Raw genomic sequence first — 18,883 nt, 5'->3', positions numbered from 1 at the left:
TTGCAGTTTTCATTATATCAATAACCATATAATGAAATGTAAAACTGCATTTTCATACAGATAGTTCTCTAAAATTTATTTTAAAAACTCAGCTTCAATACTAGATCCTGGTTGCATTTTGGCAAAATCTTTCTCATTCCATAATAAACAGATTTCTTTTTGAGATAAAATTTTAAAAAGCTACGAAGACCTTTGCACATCAAAACCCTGGACAAAGTACCATGTTTAGGTGACACTGGGGAAATATATTAATTGTCCCTAAAAAAAATCTTTCTTCATGCTTGGAAAAGGCAGGACATATGAGATGATCTTCAGAAATTCATAAAAATGCTATTATGGAAAACTATGCATGAAATTCAACTTTTTTCATTTGTACTAATATAGAGGTGTAAATAATTTCCAGTTTCTGGGAAACTTTTGATGTCCCTCAGTACATTACTAATTCCAGGAGAAGCAGATAAGTGAAGTTTGTGCTAGCGAGAGGATAGGCAGACTCACTGTGTGAGTTGTTTCCTGAACCCACGGAGGAGCCCTTGGGAATGACAGGCATGAGTGCATGCTGGATGGCCATCTCCCACATCCTGGCCACGTCTGCACCGACGCCACTAGTGAGCACGCTGTTATTTGGTGGTGGGCTGGAGGGGTTGACCACATTTTCTCCCACGTAGTACACTACATTAGCTGTAGTGATTTCAAAACAATGAGGATTGGCCCCATTAGGAATTAAAGCTGAAGTTTTTGCTGGTTCCAGAGATAATATTTCTGATAAAGGAATTTCCTGTGGAAGAAAGAGTATGCTAAATTACCAAAAGTATGTAAACTTTCAATTGAAATTCTTGCTAGGAACATGTGAGAAATGACAGCTCAAATAGCCGCCATTTATATACAATAACTTTTTTTATTTTGAGAGGTTTTTGCTATAGAGTGCATGCACTCACTAGAAAGACAGAGAGACAGAAAGCAAGAAATCACCCCACACACACACACACCGGAGTGATGGCCACACCGCAATCCCTTCTCCTCCATTCTCCTCTCGGGATTTTGGGCACGCACGCACATGCGCCCAGCATGAATTTAAGCCACTGGGTCCGGGACTCAAACCATGGTCGACTACATGGGAGTCCAGTGACATAGCCATTATGCCAACTGCTGGTCTCTAAAATAACTTTATAAAATACATAATATTATAATGTCATTAAACAAAATCTCGAAATTCAAAATACCTTTACTATGGGACATTTATTATGTTCTTTTTCTAAAAAAAAGCAAATGCTTTTTTTTTTGAGAGAGATTTTTTGCTATAGGAGAGACAGCGAGAAACTGAGAGATAGAAAGTGAGAAACCAGGGAACCAGCAGTTAGCATAATGGTTATGTCGCTGGACTCCCACGTAGTGGACAGCGGTTCGCGTCCCGGACCCGGTGGCTTAAAACTCACACAGGGCGCGTGTGCGTGCGTGCTCAAGATCCCGAGAGGAGAATGGAGGAGAAGGGATTGTGGCATGACCATCCCTCCTGGGGGTTGATTTCTCACTTTCTGTCTCTATGTCTCTCTCTGTCTGTCTGGTGAGCGCACGTGCCCTACAGTGAAAACCTCTCCTCACGCCCCCTAAAAAAACAAAGTGAGAAACCATCCCCCGCACTGCAAAAAGGGGCAATGGCCATACCGAAATCCCTTCTCTTCCTGTGGTATTTTGGGCATGCATACACACATGGCTGGCATGAGTTTTAAGCTGCCAGGTCCAGGACTCAAACCATGGTCGACCACATGGGAGTCCAGCGATGTAACTACTATGCCATCTGCTGGTCCCAAACATGCAAGTGATTAAGTTATTTTTTTTCTAACTATGTTTATGTGGCAGAAATTAAGTATGGTTGAGAACATGGTGTGAGGTTAAGGGACTGAACTACCACATGGGCGAGTCTTGGACCCAACCACTTAACAATCATGCCAGGTGTGTGTCTGTGTGCCCAGAATTCCAAGAAGAGAATAAAGGAAAAGGGATTGTGGTATGGTCATCCCTGCTGGGGAGGTGATTTCTCACTTTCCCTCTGTCTTCTTTGTCTGTCTCCCAGCCAAGCACATAACCCATGGCAAAAATCTAAAAAAGAGAGAGAGAGATAAAGATTTTGGGAGCCAGGTGGTAGTAATGCAACTAAATAACATGGGAAAGGTCCTAGGTTTAAGTGCCAAGACCTCCCTGAGCATATGTTGCATATGCACACATTTCCATGATCCTGGTCAGCTGAGAATGGGTGTGCTGTCCGGTGTGTTGCTGTGTGAAAACCCTGTTAGCAGGTTTTCAGGCAGGCCGGTGAATCCGAACCTGCAGTTGACTATGTGGTTTCCAAAGGAGCAGTTCAGTTTGCTATCAACTATGCCACCAGGCTGGGTCACCAAGGTAAGGGTTTTAATGAAGAAAACCAGAGAGAGACTGGTTTCAAAAGTTTTGTTTTTAAGGGCTGGCTTTGTAGTGCCATGGTTAAGAAAAGGAGAACCCACATGGCTGACTGCAGTCTGAATCTTGTCCCCAGAGGCTCGAAAAACATGGCACATGTGTGTGTGCCCATGTTCCTGACAGGAAGGAGAAATGGAGGAGAAAGGACTGTGGCATGACTATGATCCACTGAGGATTTCTGTCTCTCTCTTTGGTGAATGCACGTTTCCTCTGGCAATTACAAAAAAGTAGTTGTGTTATAGACAATATCGATATTAAAAACTTAATCACTATGTTGTCTTCTAAGAAGCACAGAGTGACTAAGAAATAAAAAATGTCTTTCTTCTTCCTTCTTTCTCTGTTTTTTATAATTTATTTTTTTTGGCCAGTGGGTACATCTACTCACCAGAGAGAAACATAAAAAGAAAGCAGCTCCCAATGAGGCATGGTCATGCAAAAACTTTTTCCTCCATTTCCCCCTTGCCATCAGGAATTTAGGCACACATACACATGTGCCCAGGATGTTCTTCAAGCCTCCAGGGCTGGGATTTGAAACATGGTCTGCCACATGAAATCCAGCTCCTAATACACAGCCTTAACTACTGTACTACTTGGCTGGTCTGGAAATCATAGCTTTTGGAAAAAAAATTAATTTTAATATTAGTGAGAGGCTCTCTCAAAGGCCTGGTGGTTAAGTTAACCAGATCCCACATTGCCAACTGTGTGGTTTGAGTCCCAAATCCAGCAGCTTGAAAAACATGCCACACACACATGTGTGTGCATGTCCCAAATCTCAAAAGGAAGGAGAGATGGAAGATATGAGAAGAGATTTGGGTATGACCATTCTTTATCAGGGGTGCTTTCTCTTCTCCCTTTTCTCTGACTAGTGCATGTACCCTCTAGCAAAACAAAACAAAAAAGTATTGCAGTCAAGGGAATGGACTGCAGTGCATTGGTAAAATCCAATGCCCTGAAAAGCAGGCCCACATGGGTACATTCCAGGTTTGCGTCTAGAGATCTCCCTGAGAACACTGGGCACATGCTGAGGTCATGGTGTCAAGATCTTTTTGGGGTGCTGTCCCTCTGTCTCTCACTTTCTCTGTATCTCTTACTGATGGGAGAAAGAAATAAGTAAACTTAAAAAATTAGTGAGGTTTCCTTTTTCTGTGACAGTTATATAAAGAGGCTATGGAGAACCAGATCAACTATGTCTGAGTGCATTCATTTTGAAGGAGCAATGATCTTCTCTTTTCACTATGAACTTCTTTTGAAGCTATGTTTTACTGAGTGATATCATGTGCATATGCATTATTTAATGTAGAGAGACAGAATGAAGATTCCTGCCAAAATTTTCTCTAGAGGAAAATGCTCCTTTTGAATATTGGCAAGCAAAGAGAAATGCATGTTTCTTAACCCCAAGCAATGTGCTGGATGTAGTGAATCTTAGGAATTTACTTCTAGCTGGTCTGCTGTGACCACAAATTTTCTAGTTAAGTCACACATCTCTGCTAAAAATTCAATTAAGCTTCTCCTTCCTCCCCTTTCCCACCATTCCATGAGGCAGAAGCACTCCTCAGGGAAATACAAAACTCACAGATCAATCAAGAGGTCACAACCTGATTCCTAAGAAATGTATAAACTATACAGAAGAAAAAATAACCTCTTGGAGGAAGCACAGAATCAGTCGTGTCTGCTTGGATGTGTTTGTATTTCTGACACTCTACATGCCCATAACAAGGCAAGAGAGAACATGAGACTACGGCAAGCGTCACCTTACCTTATAGTACCTGCTTCCTGTGTCATTTTGGAAGAGGGTGATACATTTGCTATCCAATCTCCAATAGTGCCGTTTCCGCTGAAATAGAAGTTAGATTCAGAATCTTAAAAAAACTAAAAATATCCAAGAATGATAAAACCCATTTTTCTGATGGGTACACAGGATTTGATTGCAGAAAGTGCAGACTCTTCAGAAGGTGACAATTTAGCAGATGCTGTGTGCGAAGTTTCTGCATCTGTATCAGAAGGTCAGGAGCAATAAAGGGGAGGATGTATGAGGACCCAGGGAACTGTCTGACACTTAGTATAAAACAGCAGGCAGAAAAAGCCATTTTAAAATGTATTTGACTACTTGAAGAGCTGGAGATGGATTTGTAATCTAACAGGACAAAGCTTGACAGAAGATACAATGTTTATACATGATCATTATTTTAGAACTTAGAAATACCATGCTGATTCAGCTAGGTATTCTGGCTTCCTTTAGTGATGAAAGGATTATGAATGTTACCACAGAAGTAAAGGATACTTTTCTGGATGGTTATGTTGAATCCTGAACAATGCTACATACAGATCTGACTACAATGATCTCGTGATAAGGACCTTGTTCACTTTCGGTACATCCTTCATGATTTTAGTAATGTACACGTATGTATTCTGGATCTTTTTAGATTCCCCCCAATCAAACATTATTTTTAGGCTCTTACATAGTCTTAGATCAAACATATTAAATATACCTTAAATAGTTATTACCACGTCTAAGAACTAGATAGATGGTGTTGAAAGAAATCCTATAGTAAGTCATCTCTCTCTAGCAGAGAAGGTTGAGATGAAAGATATCAATTAGGTTACGGTGTCTCTTTGTCTAAAGAAATTCTAGGAATCCTATAGACAGGAAGAGATGAGGAAAATAATACTAAAAACTGACAAGTCAGCTTATCCTCGTCAGTTAGTTTAACTTGGAAATGTGGATCAAGTTTTGCTCTTTCTCTCATATAATCTCATTCATTAATTATTAGAAAAATCTGGAAAAGTGAACAATCTCAAATAAAATATAGGACTACTACATTCCTGAATGGGTCAGTCTTTAAGTAAGCACTTACTAAGGATGAAAGAACTCTAGAATAGCACTCATTATTGTTTCCCTCCCTCAAATAAAGCATTTCAGTTAAAGTTCTAAATCACAGAGGAACATTCTGAGAGTGCAAACTGTGGCTTTCATGCCTGCTATAAAATGACAGGAAGGCATTCAAGTTGTTCGGAGATCATCTCAAGTAATCACATTAGATGATCTGGTTTCCCTGAAATTGCTTTCTACATTTTTTTTCCAGACTCCACTGCTTGCTCAAATACAGCTGACATCCAGAAGCCAGACTGTGCTCCACCCAATCCCATGTCAGGGTTGTGCTGAGGTTCCTCCCAGGAACCTAGTCATCTAAGAGTCCTCGCAAGGTATCAGCAATTCCTCTTTAAACCAGGAGACCACTGCTGGCCATGGCTCTTACCAGCGTGTCCTTGCTGGTGTAGTGGACCATCCATCCTTCCTTCATCACAGTGCTGCTTTTCCTCTTCGTGTGCTTGACAGACTGCACTACTCTCATGAGTGGGATATTATTGCTTGTTGATGGACTGGAAAAGTCAAAATATTTTAGAAGAGAAATGTTTTCAGATACAAATTTTCTTTTCATGCATAAAACCTTATTTTAGTTATTTAAAAGTGAAAGTCAAAAAAATTCATATCCCATTTCTAGTGATGTATATTGTCAGAATACCGCGGTACAGGAAGAGGGTTACTCGGAAGAGGTATGGGCACATAAAAGTTCCGAGGCAGGGTAATAAGCCTCTCTGTTTTCAGGAAAACACCAACTAGATCACTGTTTTAGTATACCAAAGCTACTGTGTTCAGAATCACACATGAAAGTTTATTTGTTCATTCTTGCATATTACAGGTATAAAATTAATCATTTATAGATTATATTATTCAACATGAAATTTAGTCTTAACAGAATTTCATAAAAATTAGAACATGCTGTTTAAACTGTGTTTTACATAACTATTGCTTGTGGAATTATACTGATCTTTCACTTCTCCCCCCCTTCCCCATCTCTGTCTTTTCTTAAATTTATTTATTTCTTTTATGACAGAGAGACACACAGAGTCAGACAGAAAAGAACCCTTGATGAGTTCTTACAAGGGTCAAGATCCTCCCCCTAGCCCTGCAGCTAGACAGAAAAAAAGCCCACAGGCATGCCCGACATATTCGGCATGACTCAGGGAACAGAACCCAGAGACTTCCCATATGGCTTCAGTATTACTCAGTGGTGCTCCACCGCCTGTGGCACTGCACCTGGGCCTTCTTTCTCTGCATCTACCTCTTCTTCCCTTCTTCCATCTCTCCCTATCTCTCCCTTATGCATATATGCAAGCACATACCCTTCTCACAATCCCTTTGGTACTCAAGAAATGTACGTCTAATTGGGCTATAAAACTAATAGTTCCTTGTATTTTAATAATTTTTATTATGCCATTAAATGGAAAGAGCAATCGCTTTATTGTCTTTCTCCCAATTAACAATTTCACTTTGTCAGTAAATATGGCTTTGTTGTTGTTGTTATTAGAGAGGTTTTTGCTATAGGATGTGTGTGCTTGTTGGAGAAACAGAGACAGAGAGACAGAAAGTGAGAAATCACCCCCCCCCTTGAGGGGGGTGGCACGATGGCCACACTGTAATTCCTTCTCCACCATTCTCTTCTCAGGATTTTGGGCATGTGCTTGGTGTGAGTTCAAGCCACCAGATTGGGACTTGAACCGTGGTTGGTCATGTGGGAGTCCAGTGATGTAAACATTACTCCATCTGCTGGCCCTGGCATTTTAAAAATGGGCACAAACGTTTCAATATGTTTTAAAATATAAATTAGAGACTGAGAACCTTTTTCAGTGTAGAACCGGCTGCTAAATATTATAAGCTTTGCAGAAAACCCAACTGTACCCTTGTAGTTCAACATTCCTGAATGGGTCAGTCTTTAAGTAAGCACTTACTAAGGATGAAAGAACTCTAGAATAGCACTCATTATTGTTTCCCTCCCTCAAATAAAGCATTTCAGTTAAAGTTCTAAATCACAGAGGAACATTCTGAGAGTGCAAACTGTGGCTTTCATGCCTGCTATAAAATGACAGGAAGGCATTCAAGTTGTTCGGAGATCATCTCAAGTAATCACATTAGATGATCTGGTTTCCCTGAAATTGCTTTCTACATTTTTTTTCCAGACTCCACTGCTTGCTCAAATACAGCTGACATCCAGAAGCCAGACTGTGCTCCACCCAATCCCATGTCAGGGTTGTGCTGAGGTTCCTCCCAGGAACCTAGTCATCTAAGAGTCCTCGCAAGGTATCAGCAATTCCTCTTTAAACCAGGAGACCACTGCTGGCCATGGCTCTTACCAGCGTGTCCTTGCTGGTGTAGTGGACCATCCATCCTTCCTTCATCACAGTGCTGCTTTTCCTCTTCGTGTGCTTGACAGACTGCACTACTCTCATGAGTGGGATATTATTGCTTGTTGATGGACTGGAAAAGTCAAAATATTTTAGAAGAGAAATGTTTTCAGATACAAATTTTCTTTTCATGCATAAAACCTTATTTTAGTTATTTAAAAGTGAAAGTCAAAAAAATTCATATCCCATTTCTAGTGATGTATATTGTCAGAATACCGCGGTACAGGAAGAGGGTTACTCGGAAGAGGTATGGGCACATAAAAGTTCCGAGGCAGGGTAATAAGCCTCTCTGTTTTCAGGAAAACACCAACTAGATCACTGTTTTAGTATACCAAAGCTACTGTGTTCAGAATCACACATGAAAGTTTATTTGTTCATTCTTGCATATTACAGGTATAAAATTAATCATTTATAGATTATATTATTCAACATGAAATTTAGTCTTAACAGAATTTCATAAAAATTAGAACATGCTGTTTAAACTGTGTTTTACATAACTATTGCTTGTGGAATTATACTGATCTTTCACTTCTCCCCCCCTTCCCCATCTCTGTCTTTTCTTAAATTTATTTATTTCTTTTATGACAGAGAGACACACAGAGTCAGACAGAAAAGAACCCTTGATGAGTTCTTACAAGGGTCAAGATCCTCCCCCTAGCCCTGCAGCTAGACAGAAAAAAAGCCCACAGGCATGCCCGACATATTCGGCATGACTCAGGGAACAGAACCCAGAGACTTCCCATATGGCTTCAGTATTACTCAGTGGTGCTCCACCGCCTGTGGCACTGCACCTGGGCCTTCTTTCTCTGCATCTACCTCTTCTTCCCTTCTTCCATCTCTCCCTATCTCTCCCTTATGCATATATGCAAGCACATACCCTTCTCACAATCCCTTTGGTACTCAAGAAATGTACGTCTAATTGGGCTATAAAACTAATAGTTCCTTGTATTTTAATAATTTTTATTATGCCATTAAATGGAAAGAGCAATCGCTTTATTGTCTTTCTCCCAATTAACAATTTCACTTTGTCAGTAAATATGGCTTTGTTGTTGTTGTTATTAGAGAGGTTTTTGCTATAGGATGTGTGTGCTTGTTGGAGAAACAGAGACAGAGAGACAGAGAGAGACATAGAGACAGAAAGCGAGAAATCACCCCCCGGGGGGATGGTCACACTGTAATTCCTTCTCCACCATTCTCTTCTCAGGATTTTGGGCATGTGCTTGGTGTGAGTTCAAGCCACCAGATTGGGACTTGAACCGTGGTTGGTCATGTGGGAGTCCAGTGATGTAAACATTACTCCATCTGCTGGCCCTGGCATTTTAAAAATGGGCACAAACGTTTCAATATGTTTTAAAATATAAATTAGAGACTGAGAACCTTTTTCAGTGTAGAACCGGCTGATAAATATTATAAGCTTTGCAGAAAACCCAACTGTACCCTTGTAGTTCAAAGTAGCCACAGACACATGAATGGGCATGGGGGTGTTCTAATAAGTTACAAAACATTCAGCAGTCCAACTCTGTCTGGTGGCCATACTATTGGTGACTCCTGATACAAAAAGTGGGGATCATCTAGTAACCAAAAAGTATATGTAATTAGATAACAGGTATGAAATTATACACACTTTGGAACTAAAATTTGGAACAGTGAGGTAGAGAGAGAATGGGATATATGTAGTAGGGGCCAGCTATGAAATAGGAGTCTGCTGAAGCTGATCCTTGACTTTTGTATTTATATAGAATAAGTTTTCTTTTTGTTTTGTGTGTGTGTGTGTGTGTGTTGTTTTTTTTTTCTTTCCCTTTGGAGAGGTTTTTGCTATAGGTACATGCGCTCGCCAGAAAGACAGAAAGAGATAGAGAGACGGAAAGCGAGAAATCACCCCCACCCCAAGGGGGATGGCCAGGCCATAATATCTTCTCCTCCATTTTCCTCTTGGGATTTCGGCATGCATGCACACACACGCAGTGTGTGAGTTTAAGCCACTAGGTCTGGGACTCGAACCATGGTCAACTACATGAGAGTTCAGTGACATAGCCATTAAGTCAACTGCTGATCTCTACAATGAGTTTTTAATTAATATTAACTTAGTAGTAAAGTTCTAGAAGGCATATACAAGTATCCCTCAGATGCAAAAGAAAATGGATCAGTAACGAGGCAATGCTAGGAAAAGATGCAAACCTCACTTCCCTCAGGGAATCCAGATCTCCTAACTTCCAAGGCTCTCATCTACAGTACACATCTCATTTATAAAAACATTAAACACATACATACTTTAAAGCTCTTTTACAATGGGTTAAAATATCAAAGAGGTTTGAAAGGTAAATACCACGGGGGAGCCAATGTTTGATAGATGCTGAGAGTACTGTTCTCACCTGATGGTTCTGTTAGAGTCCTCATGATCTGGGTCTGGATCCTGCATGTCCCCACTGTCGTTCTGGCACTCTGCCATGGCCATCTCAGCATCCTGGACCATTGCCTCCTCCATGTCATCCATTATCCCACTGTTCCTTTCACTGTCGTTGTCATCACTCCCTTCCTCCATGACCACGTCAGACTCTGCCCCAGGGCTAAGCAAATCTAGAAAATTGTTTATACCTATGAAGATACTCCTGGAATCCAGAAGCCAGGGCTTAAGAGAAAGTTAAGCAATCCTAAAAACAAATCAATTGGGAGTCCTAAAAAAATAGCAGTGTTGTAAAGAATGTAACTATTCTTTCGCTTTCCAAGGAATTGGCAAAATGATATCAGACTGAAGGTATAAAGCAATCCATTACGTACATAAAAAGTTAGCCTGGGATTGTAAGTTAAGTAATTTGGTAGCAACTCATGCAGATGCTGAGAGGAAATTGTGACTTGTTCCTTTAAGATACAGCATTTTCCTGAGAAGCAATTCAGTTATACAGTTAGTTTTCCTGGGGTCAGGAGGTGGCACAGTGATTAAGGTACTAAACTCCCACATGGCTGACCACAGTTCAAGTCTCAGACCTGGTGGCTTGATAATCAAACCAGGCGCATATGCATGCATGCCCCAAATCCCAAAGAGATTTTGGCATGATATGGCCATCCCCAGTCCCCCCAGAAGGGGGGATGTTTTTGTTTTTTCACTTTTCCTCTCTCTTTCTCTTTCTCTCTCTCTCCAATGAGCACAGATGCCCTATGAAAAAAAAACCATGGGAGAAAAAAAAGTTTAGGAGTTTTCCCAAGGGAATATTCCTCAATACAGGAAAAGATACATATTTTTTTAGTTGGCTGATTTAAAGTTTAGTTTATTAATAAAGATGCAGGTTAACAACCACATATATGATAAACACAGTAACTGGTGGAGGAAGGAGGTGGTTTAGTTTCTGTGATACTTCCTTTTTCTAGCATATGAAGAAAAAAGTTAAAGTTTGTCTCTATGCTTGGAAGGATGGAAGAAAAGGAACTGGGAGGTATAACTTGAAGGTGTTCTAGCAACTTCCACATTTTGGAACAAACCAGCAGAGGAGTATAGAAAAGGAGAGCTGGGAAAGAAATTATGGATATCCAAGTTTTCTGTATTAGCTGTTCACCATGCTATGATTTAGATAATAGTTCGTCCCCCAAAGGTTCATGTTGTGGAATTTGACCCCCAGTGTAATGGCATGGAGAGGTGGTGGGACCTTTAAGAGGTAAGGCTTAGTAGGTTGAGACTGGATCATGAAGATATTGTTCTTATTGTGAATGGATTAATGATGCCTGGCAAGACCCTGAGAGATTCAGCTGTCCTGAGAAGAGGTTAGTCCTCATTGGTGCTATTGCTATACAGGAATATGGCTGCCCCCAGTTTTCTCTCTCTGCATACCTTGCTATCCTCTTTGCTTCTGTCAGCCATGTTGTTATGTGGCTGAACTGACGTCAGCATCACATCTTGGGATTTTACAGAGAACAGAATCATGAGCCAAATTAAACTCTATCCTTTATAATTCACTCAGCTCAGGTAATTCTATTAGCAACATAATAATGAACTAAGACAAGATGTCAAAGTAGAAAAACCTCTGTTTCTTATCAAAGCTGAATGGCTGCCTTTTCAACAGTAAAGTGGAATAAACTCAAGCTAAAATTTACTTCAGGCTGGGTCACAAATATCTGAATTGGAAAAAAAATAACAGCAGAACATCCCTACAAAAACCTAGTTGCCACAGTCTCTAATGATGAAGAAGCAGAGGTGTGCCTGCTGATTTTTTACCTACCTCCATTTATGGTCACTTCACCCAGGCAGTTGTTTGGGACTTTTGGTGCGCAACGTTTATGACAGTTGAACCTGCAATCTAATCATGATTTGAAAACAAATAAAAACCAAGAATTCATTAGAAAGGGAAGTTGTGAAACCAAAAATAATAATAACATTAAACGAATGAGGATTAATTCGAGGACCGACGTTCGGCTGGTGACAAATATTTGGTAGTGAGATCATACCAACCTTTGCACTGCAAGCCCTGCCTGAACAGCCCCTTGAGGAGCTTCTTGCAGTACTGGCACACGGTGGGCCGGGTGTAAGAGTGGATGACGAACGTGTGTGGCACCTTCACTTTAGACATCAAAATCTTGTCGAGCTGAATTGGTCGTCCAATGTATGATTGAGAATTCGACCTCTTCTCGCGACCAATAAATGACTCCGATGGTGACTTTTGCTACATGTTTGAAAAACAATAAAGGATGGTAAGAGTGAGAGACTACTTCATTTATATTTTTCTGTATTTTTAAATCTCATTCTGTTCTATCATCGTATTGAATAGTTTGATCTTTAAAATATGACATAAACTTAAATTATACCTCTGTTCATTAATGTAATCTATTCCCCCTCTTTTCTTATTTGAGTTACCTTATTTGTATAGACTGAAAATAACCTGGAGATCCAGATATTTGAACCTGATTTCTAGGTTTCTTAAATTATGTTCTGCTTTTAAAAAATCAGTTTTAAAATATAAAGGTAACATCAAACCAAAAAAGGCTCTTAATACCACTGCATACATGATTTCATTGACTTTTGTAGAGAATAACTTGCACACTGTGAGAAAATGCAAAAACTTCAGAGAGAGATATTAAAAAATAAATCTCCTTTGTTTGCCCTAAATAGTACTTCATCAGGAAAAACAGCTTAACTTCTTTGGATTTCTTCAAGGGAAAAAAAAATGTGATTTTAAATTCTTCAAACACATAAAAAAGTAAAGGGTTAGAACTACTACCATTTTTATTATTGATAAACCTAGTAATTAATGGGCTATATCAGATATATAAATACTGGTATTTTGTTTATAATTATATGTCTCTGCATTCTTATCTCTCATTCTGGAATTATTTAATCAGCCCAGTAAATAGATTTTTAAAAATTCAATAATTTAAAATTAACTGTGTTTTTAGTGCATTTGGACAATCTCATGATACCTCTTGATATCATGAAATATACTTGGGAATCATCAGAACAAAAGATGAATCAAATTACTTTTCAGTAGTTATGATAATTACATATCTTATTTATTATGCTTCTACTCTATAATAAGCTTTATAAGGCATTGTCCTGAGGTGCCATGTAATAGGCCTTGTTACCTACAGTTGAAGCATCTAAGCCCATAAACTCTAAATTCATCTCTTTAGGTCAAGTGTGATTAAATATGGAGACAAAACATCGAAACTACATTTGTTTGCCTCGAGAGCCCTTATATTATAACCTTACCCAGTTGATTTCTAATTTGGAATAGAAACTGACAAAGACGAGAAAAGAAAAAAAACAGATTTACATGTCATTTCCATTCATTTCAATTCCTATCTGCACCAAAAGGTAATAGCATTTATTACCAAAAGGAGAGTTTAATTTACAGATTCACTAGTTGCAGTTGCCATACACAGGGATATTAAGTCTACAGTGACATTCGCAATCACAGTTCCATGAAGGAAAAGTGTAAACCATAATTACTCTGGAAAGACTCAACTCTTAGAGTAGTCCAGGGATCTTTCAACAATAGGCCAAAGGCATGCCAAATTAGAATCATGAATATCTTGAAGAAATACCTTCAAAGGAACTGAAAAATAAATTCACAGCTAGGTTTCTGTTCCAGGTGCCTTCTTGTAACTGTAGCCAATGGGCCAGTTTTAAGCAGAGATCGAAATGAAAGTGATATTTTCCATCGTTGGAAAGTTTTAACACTCCGAATAAAAGATGACCTGATGTCACATTTTCTTAGCAGACTTAAAATGTTCTAAGATTTAAAAAATCCTATGAAAAACTGGCCAAGTTGCTCTTTAGTTATTTTCCTTAATTTAACGTATCTAATTCTAGATGCATTAGAAACTGGCTCTAACAGAGCCAGTTTGACATGGGACTATTTACTGTACTATGGGCAAATTCATTTAGAAGAATAAGAAGAAATCTGATAAACTAAATGTTTTCTTCTCATCCGACAAGGTAACATTCACATAAACACTGCCATGAATTGCAAGAACTAGAATTAGACTTGAGAAGTCATTTCATTTATTACCTTAAAAGCAGGATTACATAAGGAACTTTAAAATATTATGAGTTCAGGGAAAAGAAATTGGCTGCCATTCTGTGGCCCAGAGTCTGTACTACACACATATTTGGGCGGTGATGATATTCCCACAGCCACACATGCCCTTGGCAAAGAATAACAAGTCTCAAACTATCTAATTAATAGTATTTATAAAGGGTGTCCGCCATGCCATTTACGATATTTTAAAATTTATAATCAGCTAGCAACTCAACCAGAAATCCTCATTACTCATTCTTACAGTCCAAAATATAAGTCATCATTTTCAATATGGTCTATATTTCTAAGTGTGAAAGTAAAGCTTCAAAATCTTTAGCTAGGATGAATTCAGAACCTGGTTTACTGTTGGAAGGAGAGTGTTTGAGTTGTTTAATTGTACTAGATAACAAACACTTTGGGAATGAGAGAGTGAAAAAGAAATCTGAAGTTTCATTTGCAGTATTACATTCTCTATTTGTGGGACACATACATTTATGTGTGCTTTTTCTTATCATGAGACAAATCTAAAAAGTTAAGATAAAAAAAGGAATACTAGGTCAGTATTTATGTAAATAATCATAAAATGTAAAACAAGGACTTATTAATTTATAACAAACTCTAAAAACAAAACAAAAGCTTATGAAATAAAACTCTCTAAAAACATTTTGGTATATATTTACCATAATTTACATAAATGTTTAAGAAACACCATTTTTGTAAAACTGCCAATCATCCCTTTAAATGTATTTTTAATGGTGCAAACACAAACCAAGTCAAAGGACTTTTCAGAATCAGTGATATACTTTTTCATAAATAAACAATACTCAGTTATTGGGACCAGCAGGTGGCATGGTGGTTATAGATCTGGACTCCCACATGGCTGACGACAGTTCAAGCTCCAGACATGGTGGCTTGAAAATCACACCACTGGGACCAGTAGTTGGCACAATGGCTATGTCTCTGGACTCCCATGTAGTCAACCATGGTTCACGTCCCGGACCAGGTGGCTTAAACTCACACCAGGCGCATGTGCGTGTGTGCCCAAGATCCCGAGAGGAGAATGGAGGAGAAGGGATTGTGGAATGGCCATCCCCCCTGGGGGGTGATCTCTCGTTTTCTGTCTCTCTGTCTCTCTCTGTCTGGCGAGCACACGCGCCCTATAGCAAAAACCTCTCCAAAAAAAAAAAAAATTTTTTTCTGCCGAGCACACGCGCCATATACAAAAACCCCCCCAAAAAAAAAAAAAAAAAAAAAAAAAAAGAAAGAAAATCACACCACTGCCACCAAAACAAAACAAAACAAAATAAAATAAATCACACCGGGTTGGTGTGGCCATTCCCTTGGAGAGTGATTTCTAACTTTCCCATTCCTTGTCTTTATCTCTCTCCAGTGAGTGCACATGCTCTAGGGCAAAAACCTGAAAAACAAAACCGGCTTCAATTTTAAGCAAAACATTAAAAATTTCAATTATCAAGTGCAATTTTATTTGAAGGAACATACACCTTTCTAAAGCAAAAGGCAGTATTTTTTCTTTGTGGCAACACGTTACAAAGCAGACGAAAAGTAATTTTAGAGAAAACATACACTTTAAAAAAATCTCATTGATCTTTAGACTTTACGATAACTAACTTCAATATGAAACTAGATGGTGATTCAAAGTACAATGCTGATGGATATAGCCAGACATTTTTGCATATGTTATTATAAAAAGCAATTTATTTTTCATTAACTTTTTTTTTGTATATTTACCTATAACATGTACACTACTTTAGTAGTTTAAATAAGTCTTTTCTTTAAACCTAACTTTAGAAAAGAGAAAATTCTTCCTTACCCATCAACATTAGTGAAGGTTTTATTAGGTTTATTAAGCTAACTAAACGATGCTTCAATTTCTACTGGTACTTGCTATTCCAGTTGGACCTGGGCAATCTGTTGAAAGATTGTTTTTTACTGAAATAGAAGAAAAGTTGAATGCTTTGGAAAAAGAACAACTACGTTTTGTTTCATTCTGCTTCATTTACATGTTCAGAACAAAAACTGGCTCAAGGCTCACAGAACTGATTTAAAATTCCTATTTTTATAATTACAGGAAGTCCATGCTAAAGAATGCACTTCTAAAAAGTTTATGTTTTTATATTAGCCATGGGTCCTATGAAAATTCTTTTCCTCAATGGAGGAGTTTGGATCAAATTATAGATGTGGACCTTTTGTGAAAATTGAATAGCTGTATTGGCTATTCAATTTGATTTGGGAAATTAAAGATGATAAAAAAATATAAAGGTATTTGTTCTGTTCTCAATGACAAAAGTACACATCATGGATGGCAGAGAACATGAGGACAGAATAATGGTAAAAGCTGAATTATAAGGCCAGGAATGGAGGGTTGTCTGTAGCACATCGGTTAAGCACTGTGCATAGGACGCCGGATACCATGTGGCCAACTACAGTTGCATCCTGGCTCGGGCAGCACCATGCTGGGTGTGGGTGCTCTCAGGGTCTAGACTGGAGGGAGTATTGGAAGAAGGAGTGTAGCACGATATGGCCCCAATATGGGGTGCTTTGTTTCTCTCATATGATGCACATAGGCACATGCTCTATCATGAAGAAAGGGGAAAATTTTTGAAAAAAGAAAAAAACCTTTAAAAAATAAAAGAGCCAGAAACAGAGATCAAAGAGAATAAAGATTATAGAGAACAAGTCTGAAGTTTTGCAAAGTGTAACATCCTTATATTAATAGTGCTTATTTGAAATTACCACCGAAGTTAGAATTCTATGCCCTGAACGTCTACTTAGAGAGACAATATACCTTGCTTTTCTAGCGATCAAAGTTGTTTTTTAATCTGCTATGCTAAATTAATGATTCAGCAAGTTTGGAACCTTACCAGAAAATGACTACTTAGATTACATTATGGAAATTCCAACTGCCAGTATGTCTTTTAACATTGAACAGGACTCAGACAATTTCTGAAGAAGGTACAGTCCACTTTGCAGTTGAAAAGGGACACCCTTTATTAATTAAGTCAAAAGTCAAAGGGGAAAGTTGCTCCTACTTGTATTTTGCTTATTAACCCTTGTGTCAAAATAATATGTAAAATGCCCTGAGAAAAAAAGTCATTTTACGAAAAATATTATTCAAATGAAAACTTCTGCAGTATTAAAATATTCATATTTATTAACTAAAATTCATCTCACGGCTCTATTTTATGACTAGATTTTAGGAGACACAAACTTCTCTGAAGTTATGAGAAACAGAAGAGTAAAAAATGCTTTAGCAGACATATGAACATCTCTTCATGAACCTGTCTCAATCATTAGACAAGAAGCTTCTAAGGGAAGGACAGAATCTTAACATATTTGTCTTCTACTATTGTGAAGAAGTGCCTGGTTCATGACAGACAATAAGCATTGTTTGATCTGAATAGAATGCATGTTTTCAAAAAGTAAATGTATGAGAAAAAGAATGGGGTATTTCAATGGAACTTTCAAAATAATGAATGATGGGACCAGCAGATGGTATAATGGTTATGTCGCTGGAATCCCACATAGACAAGCATGGTTCAAGTCCCAGACCTGGTACCTTAAAAATCACGCCAAGCACATATGCATGCATGCCCAAGATCCTGAGAACAGAATGACGGAGAAGGGATTATTGTGTGGCCATCACTAAAACAAAATGAAAAGAAACAAATTAAGAAGAGTGACTTAAATTTTTTGATATACATGAACTTTGAATATTTGCTTCATGGGATTTCAATCATAAGAGAACAACTAGGTAAGGAATGCCTTCACTGCAATGACTCTTTGCCCTTGTCTGCCTGCTCTTCACCCCTACTTGGATAGGAAATCCATGCAAAATTCTTCAGCTCTATACAGAAAGACATGGCAAATTCAGAAAACTGAGCCTACCTGGCATCTAAACTCAGAAAACTGAGCCTAACTTGCTGGGACCATGCAGTTAACACAAGCTGAGTATGAAAGAACTGCCCCCTCATGCCTATAGCAAGGACTCAGCTGAGGAGAACTGTTTGCAAGGTCAACAGTTTTACGAGTTTTGGACCTCACCTCCATTTTGTGACTGTACTGGCCTGCACTCAATTTCTCTGCCATGGGCCTTATTGCTGTACCCCAGTACCCCATAAAGGCACCCCCAGCCTTACTATAACTTTTACAATAATCCTGAAGGAATGCGGATCCACTAAGGCGACGGCTGCATAAGGTGGTGGCTGCATACAGCGGCGGCTGTGAAGGAGAATTACTCCCATTAGATTCACCCCACCCTCCTGGAAAATGCTACATTCACTTTTCCTACTGGGGATTACATAGATAAGCATTAGAAAGGTTTAGGTTAAAGCCACTAAATTGGCAAAACGATCTCAGTGGCTGGGAGGGGCACAGGGACTCCTCTGCAAGGTGCTGTTACCCCAAAAACCATAAGCCAGCTTTACTCTCAGGACAAGAGAAGACTGCCATTCCCCAAGCCACAGCCATTGTATAGAGCAGCACGTAGGGGGTCTCAAGTACACAGTAACCTTTAGGTCAGTCATTAAGCTGCTCACAAGACCACATTCCTTTCCCATGTAGATATTAGATTCACCTTCTTAGCTGTGGACTACCACAGAGATAACAGGTATTTCACTTTAGTATATACTAACCTTGTCTTTACTAAACCAGACAGG

At 38.8% G+C, this 18,883-nt stretch overlaps 1 protein-coding gene across 2 annotated transcripts in view; it reads right to left on the bottom strand.

Annotated features, from left to right (window-relative positions):
* Positions 1-18,883, bottom strand: part of PRKD1 (protein kinase D1) — a 175,456-nt gene that overhangs the window by 58,488 nt on the left and 98,085 nt on the right. For both annotated transcript variants that reach the window (XM_027767664.1, XM_027767665.1), the window contains 6 exons: positions 12,143-12,353; positions 11,913-11,990; positions 10,074-10,278; positions 7,651-7,774; positions 4,214-4,291; positions 499-778 (listed from right to left, as the gene is read on the bottom strand). In XM_027767664.1, coding sequence (XP_027623465.1) covers positions 499-778; positions 4,214-4,291; positions 7,651-7,774; positions 10,074-10,278; positions 11,913-11,990; positions 12,143-12,353 — 976 coding nt within the window. The remainder of the gene's footprint in view (positions 1-498; positions 779-4,213; positions 4,292-7,650; positions 7,775-10,073; positions 10,279-11,912; positions 11,991-12,142; positions 12,354-18,883) is intronic.

Source organism: Tupaia chinensis, unplaced genomic scaffold (assembly GCF_000334495.1).
Source record: "Tupaia chinensis unplaced genomic scaffold, TupChi_1.0 Scaffold144353_1, whole genome shotgun sequence".
NCBI lineage: Eukaryota > Metazoa > Chordata > Mammalia > Scandentia > Tupaiidae > Tupaia > Tupaia belangeri.
Note: the sequence above shows the minus strand (reverse complement) of the source record. Positions and strands in the feature narration are given on the sequence as shown.